The following is a 17,640-nucleotide window of genomic DNA, read 5'->3' on the forward strand; positions in this document are numbered from 1 at the left end:
ACCCTATTCTAGCCTATTCCAGCCTGATCCAGCCTAGTATAGCTTAGTACAGCCATCTAAATACCCCCCCTCCTAGTCTATTCTCCCACTAGGCTGGACTAGGCTAGACGTGGGTGTACATGGCTGTACCAGACCCTACTGGCCTCTAATAGGCTGTTTTCGGCTCTAGTAGACTGTGCTAGGCTGTACTAGGGTCTATTAGGCTGTACGAGGCAGTAAAGTACTATAGCCTAGAAATGTTCATGTACAACTATTGGCCGTGCACACAAACTCCTGTAAAAACTATTGCCCGTGTACACAGTGGTTATTTCAAGTGCGAGGAACTACAGGGCTAACAAGAGTCTAGTACAGCCTAGTACACCCTATTCTAGCCCTTTCCAGCCCGATCCAACCTAGTATAGCCTAGTACAGCCATCTAAATACCCCTCTCTCCAAGTCTATTCTCCCACTAGGCTGGACTAAGCTAAACTTGGGTGTACAAGGCTGTACTAGACTATACTGGGCTCCAATAGGCTGTTTTCGGCTCTAGCAGACTGTACTAGGCTCTATTAGGCTGTACGAGGCAGTAAAGTACTATATCCTAGAAATGTTCATGTAAAACTATTGGCCGTGCACACAAACTCCTGTAAAAACTATTGCCCGTGTACACAGTGGTTATTTCAAGTGCGAGGAACTGCAGGGCTGACAAGAGTCTAGTACAACCTATTCTAGCCTATTCCAGCCTGATGTAGCCTAGTATAGCCTAGTACAGCCATCTAAATACCCCCCCCCCCCCTCCTAGTCTATTCTCCCACTAGGCTGGATTAAGCTAAACGTGGGTGTACAAGGCTGTACTAGACTCTACTGGGCTCCAATAGGCTGTTTCCGGCTCTAGCAGACTGTACTAGGCTCTATTAGGCTGTACGAGGCAGTAAAGTACTATAGCCTAGAAATGTTCATGTAAAACTATTGGCCGTGCACACAAACTCCTGTAAAAACTATTGCCCGTGTACACAGTGATTATTCCCAAGTGCGAGGAACTACAGGGCTGACAAGAGCCTAGTACAGCCTAATAGAGGCTATTAGAGTCTAGCACAGCCTAGTACACCCCATTCTAGCCTTTTCCAGCCTGATCCAACCTAGTATAGCCTAGTACAGCCACCAAAATACCCCCCTCTCCAAGTCTATTCTCCCACTAGGCTGGACTAGGCTAGACGTGGGTGTACATGGCTGTACTACACTCTACTGGCCTCTAATAGGCTGTTTTCCGGCTCTAGTAGACTGTGCTAGGCTGTACTAGGGTCTATTAGGCTGTACGAGGCAGTAAAGTACTATAGCCTAGAAATGTTCATGTAAAACTATTGGCTGTGCACACAAACTCCTGTAAAACGATTGCCCGTGTACACAGTGGTTATTCCCAAGAGCGAGGAACTACAGGGCTGACAAGAGCCTAGTACAACCTATTCTAGCCTATTCCAGCCCAATCCAGCCTAGTATAGCCTAGTATAGCCAAATGGAGCCTATTAAAGTCTAATACAGCCTAGTCTAGCCCAATCCATCCTAGTTTAGCCATATTACTACACCCCCTCCTAGTCTAACGCTGGACTACTTTGATTGCCGGTTGCTATGTAAAACATTGCAGTGTTCTGGAAGTCATAGGACAAGCTGGTTGATAGAGTAACTTGTAACTAGTAACCTTATCAAGATTGTAACTTCAGTTACATTTTGTAGGGTGTATAATTACCAACTGTAACTAGTTATATATTTAGAAACTTGTACCATCACTGTTATTCGGCTATACCGCCCGCCATTATACATCAGGTAGTCCACAGACATCCCATCTTCGTCTCCAGTCATCCCGGTCCTCCATACATTTGGCCATCTGCTCGTATGGCCACAAACGTTTTTGAAGGGTGCCAGCCCCTCCTATACACAGGTTTATTGTTTATCTTTAGTTCAATGTTTGTTTTGTAAACACCATTGACAATGAAGGGAAAATGTAAATCATATTGTCTCTATTGTTAATGGCGTTTAATGTTTGTGTTGGCACCGTTTGTTTTACATCACCTAATCAACATGAGTTAGACTTTAATATAGCGCCCCTCACTTCACACAGGTGTGATTTTCTTCACTATTAACCTAGAACACTAAACATGGATTTTGTTTAAACTATTCAGTAAACATTCTCATCAAAATATATTAAATAGAAGTAATACAGCAATACATGGAAACTTGAGGTACTCTTCTTTAATATGTCATCATGTCCTCAATATGGTTTGTATTTTGAACATACATTTTTCACATTTACACCGCCTTTCAGCGAGCCACATGGGAATACAATGCCAAATTCAGTCATTGGGCACAGGCTGAATGGCAGCACCATAGGCTTCAACATACGTATGCTTATGAGGTATCAGAGGCTGGAACATTACAAGGTAAACATTGACGTTATTTTGTACGGATTACCAGGTTGGAGCCGTAAGGACACTTTAATACTATCATTCTCTCCTCAATAATTGTGCTTATTAGGTATCAGAGGCTGGAACATTACAAGGTAAACATTGACGTTATTTTGTACGGATTACCAGGTTGGAGCCGTAAGGACACTTTAATACTATCATTCTCTCCTCAATAATTTTGTTGTACTGCCATTTGGCAAAAAAATGAAACCAAAGTTAAATGAAGAAATGTAACTGCTAACAAATTAAAGCAATAAAAGGCTGTAAAAAAACAACTTGTACTTCAGCCTACATTTAACACAACCTAGGGCTACTTAGTAGATAAAGTCAGGCCTACCCAGTGTCTTGGCATTTGTTATCACATATATATACACAAAGTTTTGGCAATCTGTTAAGTTATACAGACATTTAAGTAATCATAATTCTGGTCTTTGATATACATATAGCACTAAAATCCTCGTGTTCAAGTCTTCAAGAAAATCTATGTTGTAGAAGTTTGATGTTCAAATTAGCAGACTATAATGTCGTTTAGTCAGAGTGAGTTGTGCTAATGCACTCTAGGGGCAAGTAATTCTACAAACCAGATAACCAGCTAGCCCCATTTCAGATCTTCAAAGTAGTATTTTGGTTGGTAAAATCAAATGTCAGAGGTGATACAGCAGGTGAGATTTGACCACTTGTTGACAACACATATAGTCGTAGTTACATTTTGTTTTTTTACCTGTTCTCAGGTTCATTGTGCTTTACCATAGGATGTTTGTCTCAGTGCAGACGAGTGTAAAGAGAGATAGGAGAAGAGAGAAACAAAAACAAATGTGAGCTAGACCCGATTTCAGGGCCCCTTGGCACATGAGTTAAAGGGAGATGCAGTGCGTTTTGTTATTTTTAAAGACCATTTTTTATATATATATGTAATTGTTCCAGTTCTATTCGGGTCCTCCCAAACGGCCCATTTTCCCTTGTTTTTTCTTAGAGCCCGTGGCCAGATGCTTAGCTGGCTCGGCGGAGGCCTTGGAGGAGGCGGAAGAGGCCGCCCTGTAAAAGTCTCTCACACTGCTCTTCACTCCTGGCTCTGCTTGCTTTGGATTTTCATCTGTGGACCAAACACAATATATTATTAGTAACATCATAAACTGTTCACAGAGAAGATTGTGTGCACATCTCAATGCCTACATTCAGGCCAGGTGCTGGATGTTGGCAAACATCAAAGAGGAAGAACATCCGCACACCAGTTTGTAGAGGTCCGAGACCTACTTTATTTTAACAATTTTGCAACGTTTCGACCGACTAGGCACATCATATTTGCCTGATGAAGATCAGGCAAATATGGTGCGGATGTTCTTCCTCTTCTTTATCATAAACTACCATTACATGATGTATGATGGGGAAGACAAATACATCTGGTCATGTGTATTGTTCTCATATGTAAAATGAAAGGGTTGAGATTTAAGATGGTGGCACTTTAGAGTGAACGTAATTTGGAGTAGTCGAGAATATCGCGAAACGGTGAACATTTAACAAAAATCAAGGAGTTTGGTCACGTTCTCACAGGTAACAGATAAACATGGTCATGCCTTCAAGACATACTGTACTTGCCAAACTGGAGCCTGGTCTTGGCTCTCGGCCTGGTTTTCTGCTCTTTGTTTTGTGCTGCCATGGCCAGGACTCTCTTATAGGGGGATGTAGTAGGGATGTTAGTTTTCGGCCTCAATACTTGACCCTGTGCTCTCCTGGTCAGGATTGGACTTTTTCTGGACCATTTGGGCTGATGGGCCTCATCCTCTCCACTTTCCTCCATTGGGGATGAGGAGGAATCCCCAGATTCCTGGTAGACAACCTGAAGAGGATTTTGAAAAAAAACAAGACACCTCTCCTCAACTTCTTGTTGACACAGGTGTGAAGGTGAATAGTGCACTCCACTGTGGCACAGATCTGATTCAGGCTAGATTTGTCTGCCAGTGTAAATGGGGCCTAATAGATATATTCTAAATTAGCCAACATACCTCTCCTTCCTCCTCCGTAGACTCATCCTCTCTTTGGCTTGTCCTCTTGGGCTTCCTGGATTTCTTGGCAGCTTTTTATAGAAACATAAACACATTAAGTTACAATAACACATGAACACCACTGTAAAATCAAAACAAACCGAGAACAGGAGTCAAGCTGAATGGTTTACTCACCAGGAACCTTGTGGAGGACAGAGGAGACAAATATCTGCAACTCCTGCAGCGTGGAGGGCTTGAGCTCATCAAAGTCTATGACAAATTCATCCATGTCTGGGTTTATGCCCTCCTTCATTTGTATGAACTCGTAGACATGTCCCAGCTGCTTGGTGTTGAGCCCTTTGATATCAAAGGCGAGCTGGTGGTACACGTGCTTAATTTCAGAGAGAGAGGGGGGGGGGGGGGGGGGGGAATAGATTAACTTGTTCGATGAACAATTACAGAATACGAGATGCACAGGATAAAATAATCTCATGAATGATGATAGTTAGCTGATGGGAATAGTTAGAGCCTGACTAACCTCTTCATGGGTCTTGCTGGAATCTTTCCCACCTTCCCGATTGGTGGGGGACTCTGCCATCTGAGAGGGGGGCTCTGCCATCTGAGGGAGAGGGAGGGGAGAGAGAGAGAGAGAGAGAGGAATAGATAAACTTGTTAGATGAACAATTACAGAACACGAGGCACAGTATAAATTCATCTCATGAATGATAGTTAGCTGATGGGGATAGTTAGAGCCTGACTAACCTCTTCCTGGGTCTTGCGGTTGGTCTTTCGGGAAGCTTTCCCACCTTTCCCCTTGGTGGGGGTCTCTGCAATCTGAGAGGGGGGCTCTTCCATCTGAGAGGGGGGCTCTTCCATCTGAGAAGGGGGCTCTTCCATCTGAGAGGGGGGCTCTTCCATCTGAGAGAGAGAGGTATAGTTGGATGCTGATAGATAGTTAGATGCGGGGGGGGGGGGGGGGGGGATAGTTAAGAGCCTGACTAACCTCTTCCTCTTGAGAGCATGCCACTATCTCCCCCTCCTGAATGGCCTGAACTCTCGCCGTTTCCACCAGCTTCTCCATCTCCTCTGCTGTGGCATCAGGCTGCGGCCCATCCAGAGAGAACTGGATCAGCTCCCTGATCTCGGCCGTCTCTGTTGGTGTGGGGTTCAACGCATAGAACCGATCTGCTATGTCGATGTTGTGTGCCATCAGATCGGTTACCTTCTTCCGTGTATCCCCCGACAGTGTTTGACGCGCCTAATTCATTTAGCACATACAAAACACCAAATAAATTTAAATAAAAATTGGTGCACACAGTCAATATATTCAGCAAACAAATGATCTAATGTTGGCCAATGCTGCTTACATAAAATGAGATGGCAGTCCGGATTAGCATGAAAAAGGGCTTCCCAGGAAGGCCACACCTGGTCCACTCCTTTTGAAAGTACCCAAGGAGTCCATCGCACCCTCTTTTTCCTCCTGTGAAGAAGACGAAGCTGTTCTTCCTCCCGGTGTACTTCTCCTTTAATAAATACATTTGTTTTTATTAATTGCTGGGTTGGACAAATTTTAAACAACAATAAGGTAGTAAGGTAATGTACTAATTAACCTACCCACTGAGCAATAGCCGGCTATTACACGTGCGTCTAAAAATTAAAGTGTTTTAGACGTTGATTAGCGGTTGTTAAATGTGTGTGTAGACACACACACACACACACACACACATTTAAACAACCACTAATAAATGTCTAATCTAAGTATCGACGTAAAAAAAAAAAAAAAACTAAATCTTTTGCCGTTTATCGCATTTTTAGACGGCCCTTTAGACGAATATTAGACAAAAAAAAGAAGCTGAGTGGGTACACAGTCCTACCCCCTTTCATGATGACGAGAGGCCCAGAAGGGAATTCCCCATTCACTTTTTCCATAGACGTTTTCCCATAGAAGTATTTATTTAAATAAGTTTAAGCCTCGGACAAAGTGAACTATTGTTGTGACAAATTATGACAACAAACTATGTTTTGGGCCGACCAAATAATTAGTAAGAAGAAAAACAAAACAAAGTGTTGTACCCTGCCATTTTTTCTCTTCTTTCTAATTTGATCGGTCCACAACAGTGTTTATTGTCATAGATTTGTCACAACAAGAGTTGGCTTTGTCTGCGACGTTCACGTCTTTAAATAAATCATTTTTGAAAGTCTACAGGGAATATAAATTAATGGGGAATTCACTTCCAGGTCTCTCGACGGGGGCGGGACTGCGACACTATATGTCAGTTGATGTATGTGTGATGTATGCATGTTGTATGCGTTTGGTTTGTGTGTGCATAAAGGTATAGAAAAGTGAACCACCTTATGATAGCACTGATCTAACTTAACTAACCTTGATACTTAGCCATTGCTCCACCCATGCAAACTCCTCCTCCGTTGCATGAATGCATGCCTCTGCATACATGTTGGCTGTCTTGTGCTCCTTCACCTATCATAGGATAGAGAGAAAGATTTACACATAGAAAAGGAAAAGATGCTCTAGGTAGCAGGCTGACACTTTACAGCATACTATAGTGACCCTCTGGAGTGACTCTGGAACTATAGTGACCTTCTGGAGTGACTCTGGAACTATAGTGACCTTCTGGAGTGAGGAAATATAGTGACCCTCTGGAGTGAGGAAATATAGTGACCCTCTGGAGTGAGGAAATATAGTGACCCTCTGGAGTGAGGAAATATAGTGACCCTCTGGAGTGAGGAAATATAGTGACCCTCTGGAGTGAGGAAATATAGTGACCCTCTGGAGTGAGGAAATATAGTGACCCTCTGGAGTGAGGAAATATAGTGACCCTCTGGAGTGAGGAAATATAGTGACCCTCTGGAGTGAGTGTGAAAATAGTGGTCGTCTCCATCATCAAAGTTGCCCACACCTGCTTTACGGGATGGGGGAAGTTAGAAGCTGAAAAAGTGTGACAGGCAGATTGTTTGACATAGTACAGGAGTACTTTAAAGAAACCTCCTGATGGACTGGGAGAGGGGTAAGATATTTCATAGGGACGGTGGATAAGAGAAGCAGTGGAAAACCATAAACGAACCAACTTTCCCACATCTGGGACAGTCCTGCAGAGGCGCCCCATGCTGCATGGCAGGCCACCGGATGTAAGGGGGGCTCGCCCCCGCACCTAGGCCAGCTGATATGGAGAGGAAAGTTACAGTTAAACCTGGATTCAGCTGAAATGAAGACGTAAGTTAGTGAGGCAGCAGTGCTAACCACTCAGCTACCATGCCACCCTACATGAAAAGTCAAATTAGTTGTTAACATGGTCCCAGGAAGAAAGTGAATAAATCTAAACAAGCACTCACCAGTATCAGGAAGTCTTTTTCCTCGGTCCTGTCCCTGGTGAGTCTGGCTACCGTCACCTCCTGGTCAACCATGTTCTTTAGAACACATGGCCTGTGTCCATAGAGGGTTGACCAGTAGCCAGACAGGAGGCCGTAAAATTCATATCTCAGGCCGGTGTTTGCTGGTTTCCTCCTGAGTTTCTCTGGGTAAAAAGGGACAGGGGGTGAAAAGAGACAGAAGTGCAAACTATAAGTATTGTGTTTTTATAGGCTAAAACTCTTGGAATATTGCTATATTGTGATTGAAGGTTAATAGCTCTGGTTATGTGTGGGAATCTCATCTCTTATGAGATGAGGGTAAAACATACCCAGGACCAGAGGAATGTTCTTCCTGGCCTGCAGCTGGAAGGTCCGCAGATGCTGCTTGGTGGGGAGCACCTCGTGTTTGGCCCTCTTGGTCTCCTGCTGGTGCCGCACGACCGGCCTGCGGATGCTCTTTACGAGCATGCTGAATGTGCTATGGATGGTGAACCACTCAGCCTTGTTCAGCTTGCAGGCCGGCACCTGGGTCGCACTTGCGTGCACGAGGAACTGCTTTATGCTCTGTAAGTAGTGGAGCACTGATGTAGGCTTCAGGTTTGAAGAGGTCATGAGGCTCTTGTAAAAGCTGCAAAATGTTGGAGATAATGTTATGTTGATGGTGATATATGAACAGATAACACAAAAAAAAGCTAACATTGCAATAGCAGCAAGCAAGTCGGCTGGCGGACTGACAGGCTGGCAAACTAAGGGGAATGGTTTGCAATCGGACTGACTGACCGGGCCTGGACTCAGCTAATATAAGGGCCAGACCAGTCATGATCCATGTTCCTTTCCAAAAAGTAGTCACCCCAAACATATCAATGTAGAGGCATTCATTTTCCCATTTACAGCTTTGGAACCGAGAGGCAAGATTAGACTGTTCGAACTGAGGACCCAGCAAAAATATACTGTGATTCTTTTAGGCAAATCAAACACTGGACGGTTACCGTACAAACATGTCTGTATCACAGATCGACCATCAGTCTCTCCAACAAAACTCACCTTTTGATCCTCTCCACATTAAACAGGAACCTCCAGTCCGAGGTCTTACTCACACCTACAGACATATATAAAATAAATGCTTTTATGCGGCTGACTTTGGACCCAGCGTTATTGTGTGCAGTTGCGCTTGGGTCCATTCCCTCACGGGCCGCTTGGTACGCCTCAATGACACACTCTGTAATGACACATGTAACACACATTGTTGAATACAATAGTTTTGTGCCTGGATAGTTCATACAGTGGATAATGCTTTGTGTGGCCCTGGCCAGCTTTCTCTGTGTGTGTGTGTGTGTGTGTGTGTGTGTGTGTGTGTGTGCACACACTCACCAAAGGACGTAGGCACAGCAATTGCTCTCATGCGGTTTCCCCGGCGATTCCCTTCTGCCCAGGGTTTGATATGCTCCAAGCGTAAAGAAGAAACCTTCATCCTTTGGATCTTCTCTGAGCCATCAGGTGACAGTGTCACAAACTAGGTGTAAGACAAAAACATACCAGCCGACATCAACCATTACATAAAATACACAAACGAGATTAAAAGAGATCTCTACATAGTGCTTGTGCTTGATGTTGAGTGGGAAAGTGAATTGAATTAGATGATACCTTTACAGGGGTCACTTTATCAGGAGAATCCCTCTGGATTCTGGACTCTGGAGTCTGCTGATATAGAGAGGCAACTTACAGTTAAACCTGGACTCAGCTGAGAAATATAGTCCGCACAGATGTACATGAATAGGAGTTGCAACTGTAATGGTTCTACATGAGTCATAGTTTTCTATTGAAAACTGTCTGAACGTGTACATTTGAGTGGTGCAACCACTCCTATAGACAGCTGTGTGGCTGGGTCTGTCCCCGTGTTTGTCCGAGCACGGAAATGGTGTTATAGTGTTTGCTGCACAGCCTAACACACAGACAGACACTCACAGGCCAGGGAGGAGGGTTTGTACAGTACAGTACCACTCTCTTCAGACGGGTCTGATTTTTGAGTGGTTCATCTTCCCCCGTTCTCCCCTATATAGGAAGGGCTAGCACCCTCCTATATAGGGGAGAACAGGGGAAGATGAACCACTTTTTGCTTAAGTTGTCCTGGAAGCAAGGCAAAATGAGATGGCGGTAAAATCTAATGATCTACCCATATTTCAGGATGTCTATCAATTGAAATGATGAGTAAGCATCTATGACAAAGGGCCATGAAAATGTGACCTTTTAAAAAAAAAAAAAAGTGGTAATTTGCCCCAGGTAAGGGGTAAGTTGATCCAAGTCGAGGGGTAAGTTGAACCACATGATATTTGAATGTTAAAAGCTTGAACAAATAATGTATTCACTTATCGATAATATAATAACAGTTTTCCCTTTTGCAAATAGTCTTTTTTATTTGTTTATTTATTATTTAAACAATATTAAGTAAATTAAATAAAGTTTGTTATTCAGAACCTTATATTTGGCCATTAAACTTCTCTTAAATGAGTATGTACATGCAAATTAAAGGTCATTCAGTATCATTTGAGTAGCAAAGACTTAATAAAAAAAAAATATGAATAGTGATTCCCATCGACTCAATTTACCCACGGACATTGGTTCATTTTACCCCCAGCCTCCATTTTTTTAAACAATGACTAATAAGTTACTTCGGACCATTTATTTGCTAAATGATTCACATGGTTCTATCCATTGGCAAATCATCAACGTGTATGATATTACATTTTAGACCTAGGTACATGTTGCTTTGTATAACAGTCATTTTACATGATGTGTCGAAATTTTACTTTGACCGACAAAAACCTGTTTTGTGTAAACGAATGTTTTCTACTTTCCTCACATGCTTCCCAACTTCACAGCCAGGTGTAAATGATGGATGCTTACTAGATTTAAGGTCACATGGCAACACAGTTTTCTAGATAAAGGGGGTGGTTCAACTTATCCGCTGGCTCATCTTCCCCCGTTCTCCCCTACAGGTGTAATGTTTGTTTTTAAAACACCATTGACAATGAAGGGAAACTTTACGTCATATTGTCCCTCATTACATTGTTGTCTCTTTATTGTTAATGGCATTTAATGTTTGTGTTTGCACCGTTTGTTTTCACATCACATCACCTAATCAACATGAGTTAGACTTTAATATATTAGCGCCCCTCACCACACACACACACACACACGTGTGATTTTTTAATTGTTAGGTATACAACGCAACTTGACAAATACGACTGACTACATACATTTCTCACCTCTGGCACCACTGTGTGGGAGAGCTTATGAGCTCTCCGGAAGGCCCAGAGCTCCCTCTTCGCCCTCTGGTGCTCCTCCTTTAGCCACCTCCAGTTCCTCTGCAGAATTTTATGTTTCTGGTAGAGTGCCAGACATGCACGCCTATGACAGGCCCGCCTGGCTGGCTTTTTGGTTGGGGGCAGATCGGTAATCACCAGATCATTATTCTGTGTGAAGGAGAGAAGAAACATGATCTGCATGCACAATAGGAGCACTAGATAGACTAGGAAATCGGAGGGAGAACGAGGTTGAGGATGAAGGAGCTAAGCCCAACATAATACAACATATATTGTACATACGTCGTCCCAGGTGGTCGTCAATGGGATCTCAGGGTTGGTGTCCCTGAGCTGCCGGAGGAGGCGGTCGGTCTCCCGTCTCCTGGCGAGGTCCTTGAGAAGGTCCAGCTCTCCCTGGCCTAGAGTTACATGGACCCGGTCCAGGTGCCGCTCCAATAACCTGCCCCTATGATCACACCCTGGGACTGGACAGAATCAGAATCATCTTTATTGTCATCAGTTTTACAAGTAAAAAAGTGGGTTCTCTTATTTACACTAAAAACACAAATAAGGGTATTTTTCTACAAGAAAATAAACGTATATAGTACCTGGACAGGGGCAGCAGCGGATATTGGTCCGGTTGTTGCAAAGGTTCAGGAGATGTTTCCTCTCATTCACATTCCTGACAAAATGAATGAGCTTCAGGTGGCCCGACATGGAGCCAACCGTCAGCGTCTTCATACAAATATGACAGGCAGGCATTCTAAATATTAAAAGAGAGGGGTACCAACAATCAATGCAATGGTACCAACATAATGCAGCATGGAATTGTGAATCTTATCCAACAATAACGGAATATTATTTTAGTTTTGTACATGTTTGAGAGGCTTAATGTCATCAAATGGTTGTCCGTGGCCAGATAAGTAATGGGCCTTGATATGAAATGGGTTGAAAACCACTGCTCTAGAGACACTCACACAGAACAGAGCACACCTGAATTCCTCCACCCCTGTCCCTTTTCATTGACTGATTGAAGTATTAACTGTATGCAGAATAGGTACATTTCAAGCACACAAAACTGTGGATAACATAAAGCATTACACTCGTTTACATAGGGTGGAGCAAGCTTATTTATCTTATTGCCTTGTATTGCTCTCCTACCACCTCCACCCCATAACATGATGGGAACTATGTACAAAAACAAATTTCACCCACTTTTTAATTTGTAAGGGTTCACCATAATCATTTCAACTCCCATCAACTACACACACGCTCAGGTAGGAACGAGAAGGAATTATACCAACCTTAGTTGTAACAAACTTTCAGCTTGAATTGACCAACACAGTGGTTAACCTCAAGTGCAAGGAACTACAGGGCTGATGCGTGCGTGCGTGCGTGCGTGCGTGCGTACAGTTGTAATCCACGTAACCTTTTGCCCCACTGACTTCAAATTTGTTCAGTAACACCACAAAAGCTGTGTGTGAAGACTAAGAGTGCAACTGCAAACTGTGAAAAGTGGATTGACTGGCTATGTAATCAAATGACAGGTGTGGGGTTGCCATGCATGGCAATCGATTGGCTGAGGCAGAGGCTGGGTATTGTACAAGTGATGGCACTTATAGGCTCATTAACTCACTGGCAGACCAAGTGACCAGAGCCTTTTGTGGTGTTACTGAACAAATTTGTCAGTGGGGCAAAAGGTTACGTGGATTACAACCGCACGCACGCACGCACGCATGCACGCACACACGCTCTTGTCAGCCCTGTAGTTCCTTGCACTTGAGGTTAACCTTACAAGACACACTCACACAGAACAGAGCACACCTGAATTCCTCCACCCCCGTCCCTTTTCATTGACTGATTGAAGTATTAACTGTATGCAGAATAGGTACATTTCAAGCACAAGTATACAAAACTGTTAACTGTGGATAACATAAAGCATTACACTTGTTTACATAGGGTGGAACAAGCTTATTGCCTTGCTCTCCTACCACCCCCCCCCCAACATGATGGGAACTATGTACAAAAACAAATTTCAACCACTTTTTAACTTGTAAGGGTTCACCATAATCATTTCAACTCCCATCAACTACACACACACAAGCTCAGGTAGGAACGAGAAGGAATTATACCAACCTTTAATAGATGTAACAAACTTTCAGCTTGAATTCACCAAATAAAATGCAGTAAGCTTCAGCCAGCTGTGTGTGAAGAGTGCAACTGCAAACTGTGAAGAGATTGACTGGCTATGTAATCAAATGACAGGTGTGGGGTTGCCATGCATGGCAATCGATTGGCTGAGGCAGAGGCTGGGTATTGTACAAGTGATGGCACTTATAGGCTCATTAACTCACTGGCAGACCAAGTGACCAGAGCCTTTTGTGGTGTTAATGAACAAATTTGAAGTCAGTGGGGCAAAAGGTTAGGTGGATTACAACTGCACGCACGCACGCACGCACGCACGCACGCACGCACGCACTAGGGCATTAAGCAACTAGTCGACTAGTTTACTAGTCGACTAGTAAATCCACTAGTCGACCTTGTTGGTACTAGTTGACTAGTTGATAAGAAAAAAAAAATATATATATATATTTTTATAAAAAATATATATATATATTTTTTTTTTCCCCCCGATTTTGTAGGCCTCAAGATCAGGTAGATTATAGTTATAGTCACCATGTACACATTTTTTCAATGTACAAATATTTATTTCCAAAAAAAAAAGGTTTATTTTTTGAATTTATTTTATTTTTTACATAATAGGTAGTTAAACAACTAGTCGACTAGTCGACTAGTAAACTAGGCAACTAGTCAACTAGTCAACTAGTAAAAATGACTAGAAGTGAATGCCCTAGCACGCACGCACGCACACACGCACAGCCTAATAGACCCTAGTACAGCCTAGCACAGTCTACTAGAGCCAAAAACAGCCTATTAAAGCCCAGTAGAGTCTAGTACAGCCATGTACACCCACGTCTAGCCTAGTCCAGCCTAGTGGGAGAATAGACTAGGAGAGAGGGGTATTTAGATGGCTGTACTAGGCTGGATTGGGCTAGAATAGGGTGTACTAGGCTCTTGTCAGCCCTGTAGTTCCTCGCACTTGAAATAACCACTGTGTACACGGGCAATAGTTTTTACAGGAGCTAGTGTGCACGGCCAATAGTTTTACATGAACATTTCTAGGCTATAGTACTTTTCTGCCTCGTACAGCCTAATAGAACCTAGTACAGCCTAGCACAGTCTACTAGAGCCGAAAACAGCCTATTAGAGCCCAGCAGAGTCTAGTACAGCCATGTACACCCACGTCTAGCCTAGTCCAACCTAGTGGGAGAATAGACTTGGAGAGAGGGGTATTTAGATGGCTGTACTAGGCTATACTAGGCTGGATCAGGCTGGAATAGGCTAGAATAGGGTGTACTAGGCTGTACTAGGCTCTTGTCAGCCCTGTATTTCCTCGCACTTGTGAATAACCACTGTGTACACGGGCAATAGTTTTTACAGGAGTTAGTGTGCACGGCCAATAGTTTTACATGAACATTTCTAGGTATAGTACTTTACTGCCTCGTACAGCCTAATAGACTCTAATACAGCCTAGCACAGTCTACTAGAGCCGAAAACAGCCTATTAGAGCCCAGCAGAGTCTAGTACAGCCATGTACACCCACGTCTAGCCTAGTCCAGCCTAGTGGGAGAATAGACTTGGAGAGAGGGGTATTTTGGTGGCTGTACTAGGCTATACTAGACTGGATCAGGCCGGAATAGGCTAGAATGCGGTGTACTAGGCTGTACTGGACTCTAATAGGCCCTATTAGGCTGTACCAGGCTCTTGTCAGCCCTGTATTTCCTCGCACTTGGGAATAACCACTGTGTACACGGGCAATAGTTTTTACAGGAGTTAGAGTGCACGGCCAATAGTTTTACATGAACATTTCTAGGCTATAGTACTTTACTGCCTCGTACAGCCTAATAGACCCTAGTACAGCCTAGCACAATCTACTAGAGCCGAAAACAGCCTATTAGAGCCCAGCAGAGTCTAGTGCAGCCATGTACACCCACGTCTAGCCTAGTCCAACCTAGTGGGAGAATAGACTTGGAGAGAGGGGTATTTAGATGGCTGTACTAGGCTATACTAGGCTGGATCAGGCTGGAATAGGCTAGAATAGGGTGTACTAGGCTGTACTGGACTCTAATAGACCCTATTAGGCTGTACCAGGCTCTTGTCAGCCATGTAGTTCCACGCACTTGAGGTTAACCACTGCGTACACAGGCAATAGTTTTTACATGAGTTTGTGTGCACGGACAATAGTTGTACATGGAACATTTCTAGGCTTTTGTACTTTACTGCCTTGTAAAGCCTAATATACCCTAGTACAGCCTAGCACAGTCTACTAGAGTCAAAAACAGCCTATTAGAGCCCAGTAGAGTCTAGTACAGCCATGTACACCCACGTCTAGCCTAGTCCAACCTAGTGGGAGAATAGACTTGGAGAGAGGGGTATTTAGATGGCTGTACTAGGCTGGATTGGGCTAGAATAGGGTGTACTAGGCTGTACTAGGCTCTTGTCAGCCCTGTAGTTCCTCGCACTTGAAATAACCACTGTGTACACGGGCAATAGTTTTTACAGGAGCTAGTGTGCACGGCCAATAGTTTTACATGAACATTTCTAGGCTATAGTACTTTTCTTCCTCGTACAGCCTAATAGAACCTAGTACAGCCTAGCACAGTCTACTAGAGCCGAAAACAGCCTATTAGAGCCCAGCAGAGTCTAGTACAGCCATGTACACCCACGTCTAGCCTAGTCCAACCTAGTGGGAGAATAGACTTGGAGAGAGGGGTATTTAGATGGCTGTACTAGGCTATACTAGGCTGGATCAGGCTGGAATAGGCTAGAATAGGGTGTACTAGGCTGTACTAGGCTCTTGTCAGCCCTGTATTTCCTCGCACTTGTGAATAACCACTGTGTACACGGGCAATAGTTTTTACAGGAGTTAGTGTGCACGGCCAATAGTTTTACATGAACATTTCTAGGTATAGTACTTTACTGCCTCGTACAGCCTAATAGACTCTAATACAGCCTAGCACAGTCTACTAGAGCCGAAAACAGCCTATTAGAGCCCAGCAGAGTCTAGTACAGCCATGTACACCCACGTCTAGCCTAGTCCAGCCTAGTGGGAGAATAGACTTGGAGAGAGGGGTATTTTGGTGGCTGTACTAGGCTATACTAGACTGGATCAGGCCGGAATAGGCTAGAATGCGGTGTACTAGGCTGTACTGGACTCTAATAGGCCCTATTAGGCTGTACCAGGCTCTTGTCAGCCCTGTATTTCCTCGCACTTGGGAATAACCACTGTGTACACGGGCAATAGTTTTTACAGGAGTTAGTGTGCACGGCCAATAGTTTTACATGAACATTTCTAGGCTATAGTACTTTACTGCCTCGTACAGCCTAATAGACCCTAGTACAGCCTAGCACAATCTACTAGAGCCGAAAACAGCCTATTAGAGCCCAGCAGAGTCTAGTGCAGCCATGTACACCCACGTCTAGCCTAGTCCAACCTAGTGGGAGAATAGACTTGGAGAGAGGGGTATTTAGATGGCTGTACTAGGCTATACTAGGCTGGATCAGGCTGGAATAGGCTAGAATAGGGTGTACTAGGCTGTACTGGACTCTAATAGACCCTATTAGGCTGTACCAGGCTCTTGTCAGCCATGTAGTTCCACGCACTTGAGGTTAACCACTGCGTACACAGGCAATAGTTTTTACATGAGTTTGTGTGCACGGACAATAGTTGTACATGGAACATTTCTAGGCTTTTGTACTTTACTGCCTTGTAAAGCCTAATATACCCTAGTACAGCCTAGCACAGTCTACTAGAGTCAAAAACAGCCTATTAGAGCCCAGTAGAGTCTAGTACAGCCATGTACACCCACGTCTAGCCTAGTCCAACCTAGTGGGAGAATAGACTTGGAGAGAGGGGTATTTAGATGGCTGTACTAGGCTGGATTGGGCTAGAATAGGGTGTACTAGGCTGTACTAGGCTCTTGTCAGCCCTGTAGTTCCTCGCACTTGAAATAACCACTGTGTACACGGGCAATAGTTTTTACAGGAGCTAGTGTGCACGGCCAATAGTTTTACATGAACATTTCTAGGCTATAGTACTTTTCTGCCTCGTACAGCCTAATAGAACCTAGTACAGCCTAGCACAGTCTACTAGAGCCGAAAACAGCCTATTAGAGCCCAGCAGAGTCTAGTACAGCCATGTACACCCACGTCTAGCCTAGTCCAACCTAGTGGGAGAATAGACTTGGAGAGAGGGGTATTTAGATGGCTGTACTAGGCTATACTAGGCTGGATCAGGCTGGAATAGGCTAGAATAGGGTGTACTAGGCTGTACTAGGCTCTTGTCAGCCCTGTATTTCCTCGCACTTGTGAATAACCACTGTGTACACGGGCAATAGTTTTTACAGGAGTTAGTGTGCACGGCCAATAGTTTTACATGAACATTTCTAGGTATAGTACTTTACTGCCTCGTACAGCCTAATAGACTCT

General features: G+C 43.9%; 2 protein-coding genes across 3 annotated transcripts; both read right to left on the reverse strand.

Moving 5' to 3' along the window:
- Positions 1 to 2,314: 2,314 nt before the first annotated feature.
- LOC306940274 (uncharacterized protein) lies at positions 2,315 to 7,545 on the reverse strand (the record flags this gene model as incomplete). The annotated part of the gene is made up of 9 exons (XM_079525296.1): positions 2,315 to 3,531; positions 4,035 to 4,275; positions 4,442 to 4,512; positions 4,616 to 4,811; positions 4,959 to 5,039; positions 5,183 to 5,338; positions 5,424 to 5,678; positions 6,804 to 6,899; positions 7,504 to 7,545. 9 exons carry the CDS (start codon positions 7,543 to 7,545, stop codon positions 3,365 to 3,367), a joined length of 1,305 nt encoding a protein of 434 aa, XP_079381422.1. The 3' UTR covers positions 2,315 to 3,364.
- LOC306939570 (uncharacterized protein) lies at positions 6,810 to 13,295 on the reverse strand. Of its 2 annotated transcripts, XR_013791887.1 has the most exons (11): positions 13,228 to 13,295; positions 11,700 to 11,854; positions 11,395 to 11,576; positions 11,056 to 11,262; positions 9,434 to 9,490; positions 9,161 to 9,302; positions 8,834 to 9,008; positions 8,119 to 8,417; positions 7,772 to 7,953; positions 7,504 to 7,599; positions 6,810 to 6,899 (listed from the first exon to the last, which is right to left on the reverse strand). XR_013791887.1 is itself a non-coding variant. In XM_079524162.1 (10 exons), the coding sequence occupies exons 2-10, from the start codon at positions 11,851 to 11,853 to the stop codon at positions 7,591 to 7,593; spliced, it is 1,407 nt and encodes a 468-aa protein (XP_079380288.1). In that variant the 5' UTR covers position 11,854; positions 13,228 to 13,295; the 3' UTR covers positions 7,486 to 7,590. The 2 variants fall into 2 exon arrangements, 1 of the variants encoding a protein (XP_079380288.1); XM_079524162.1 differs by lacking the exon at positions 6,810 to 6,899 and having other exon boundaries at positions 7,486 to 7,599.
- Positions 13,296 to 17,640: the final 4,345 nt, after the last annotated feature.

This window comes from Electrona antarctica (assembly GCF_951216825.1).
Source record: "Electrona antarctica genome assembly, chromosome: 16".
NCBI lineage: Eukaryota > Metazoa > Chordata > Actinopteri > Myctophiformes > Myctophidae > Electrona > Electrona antarctica.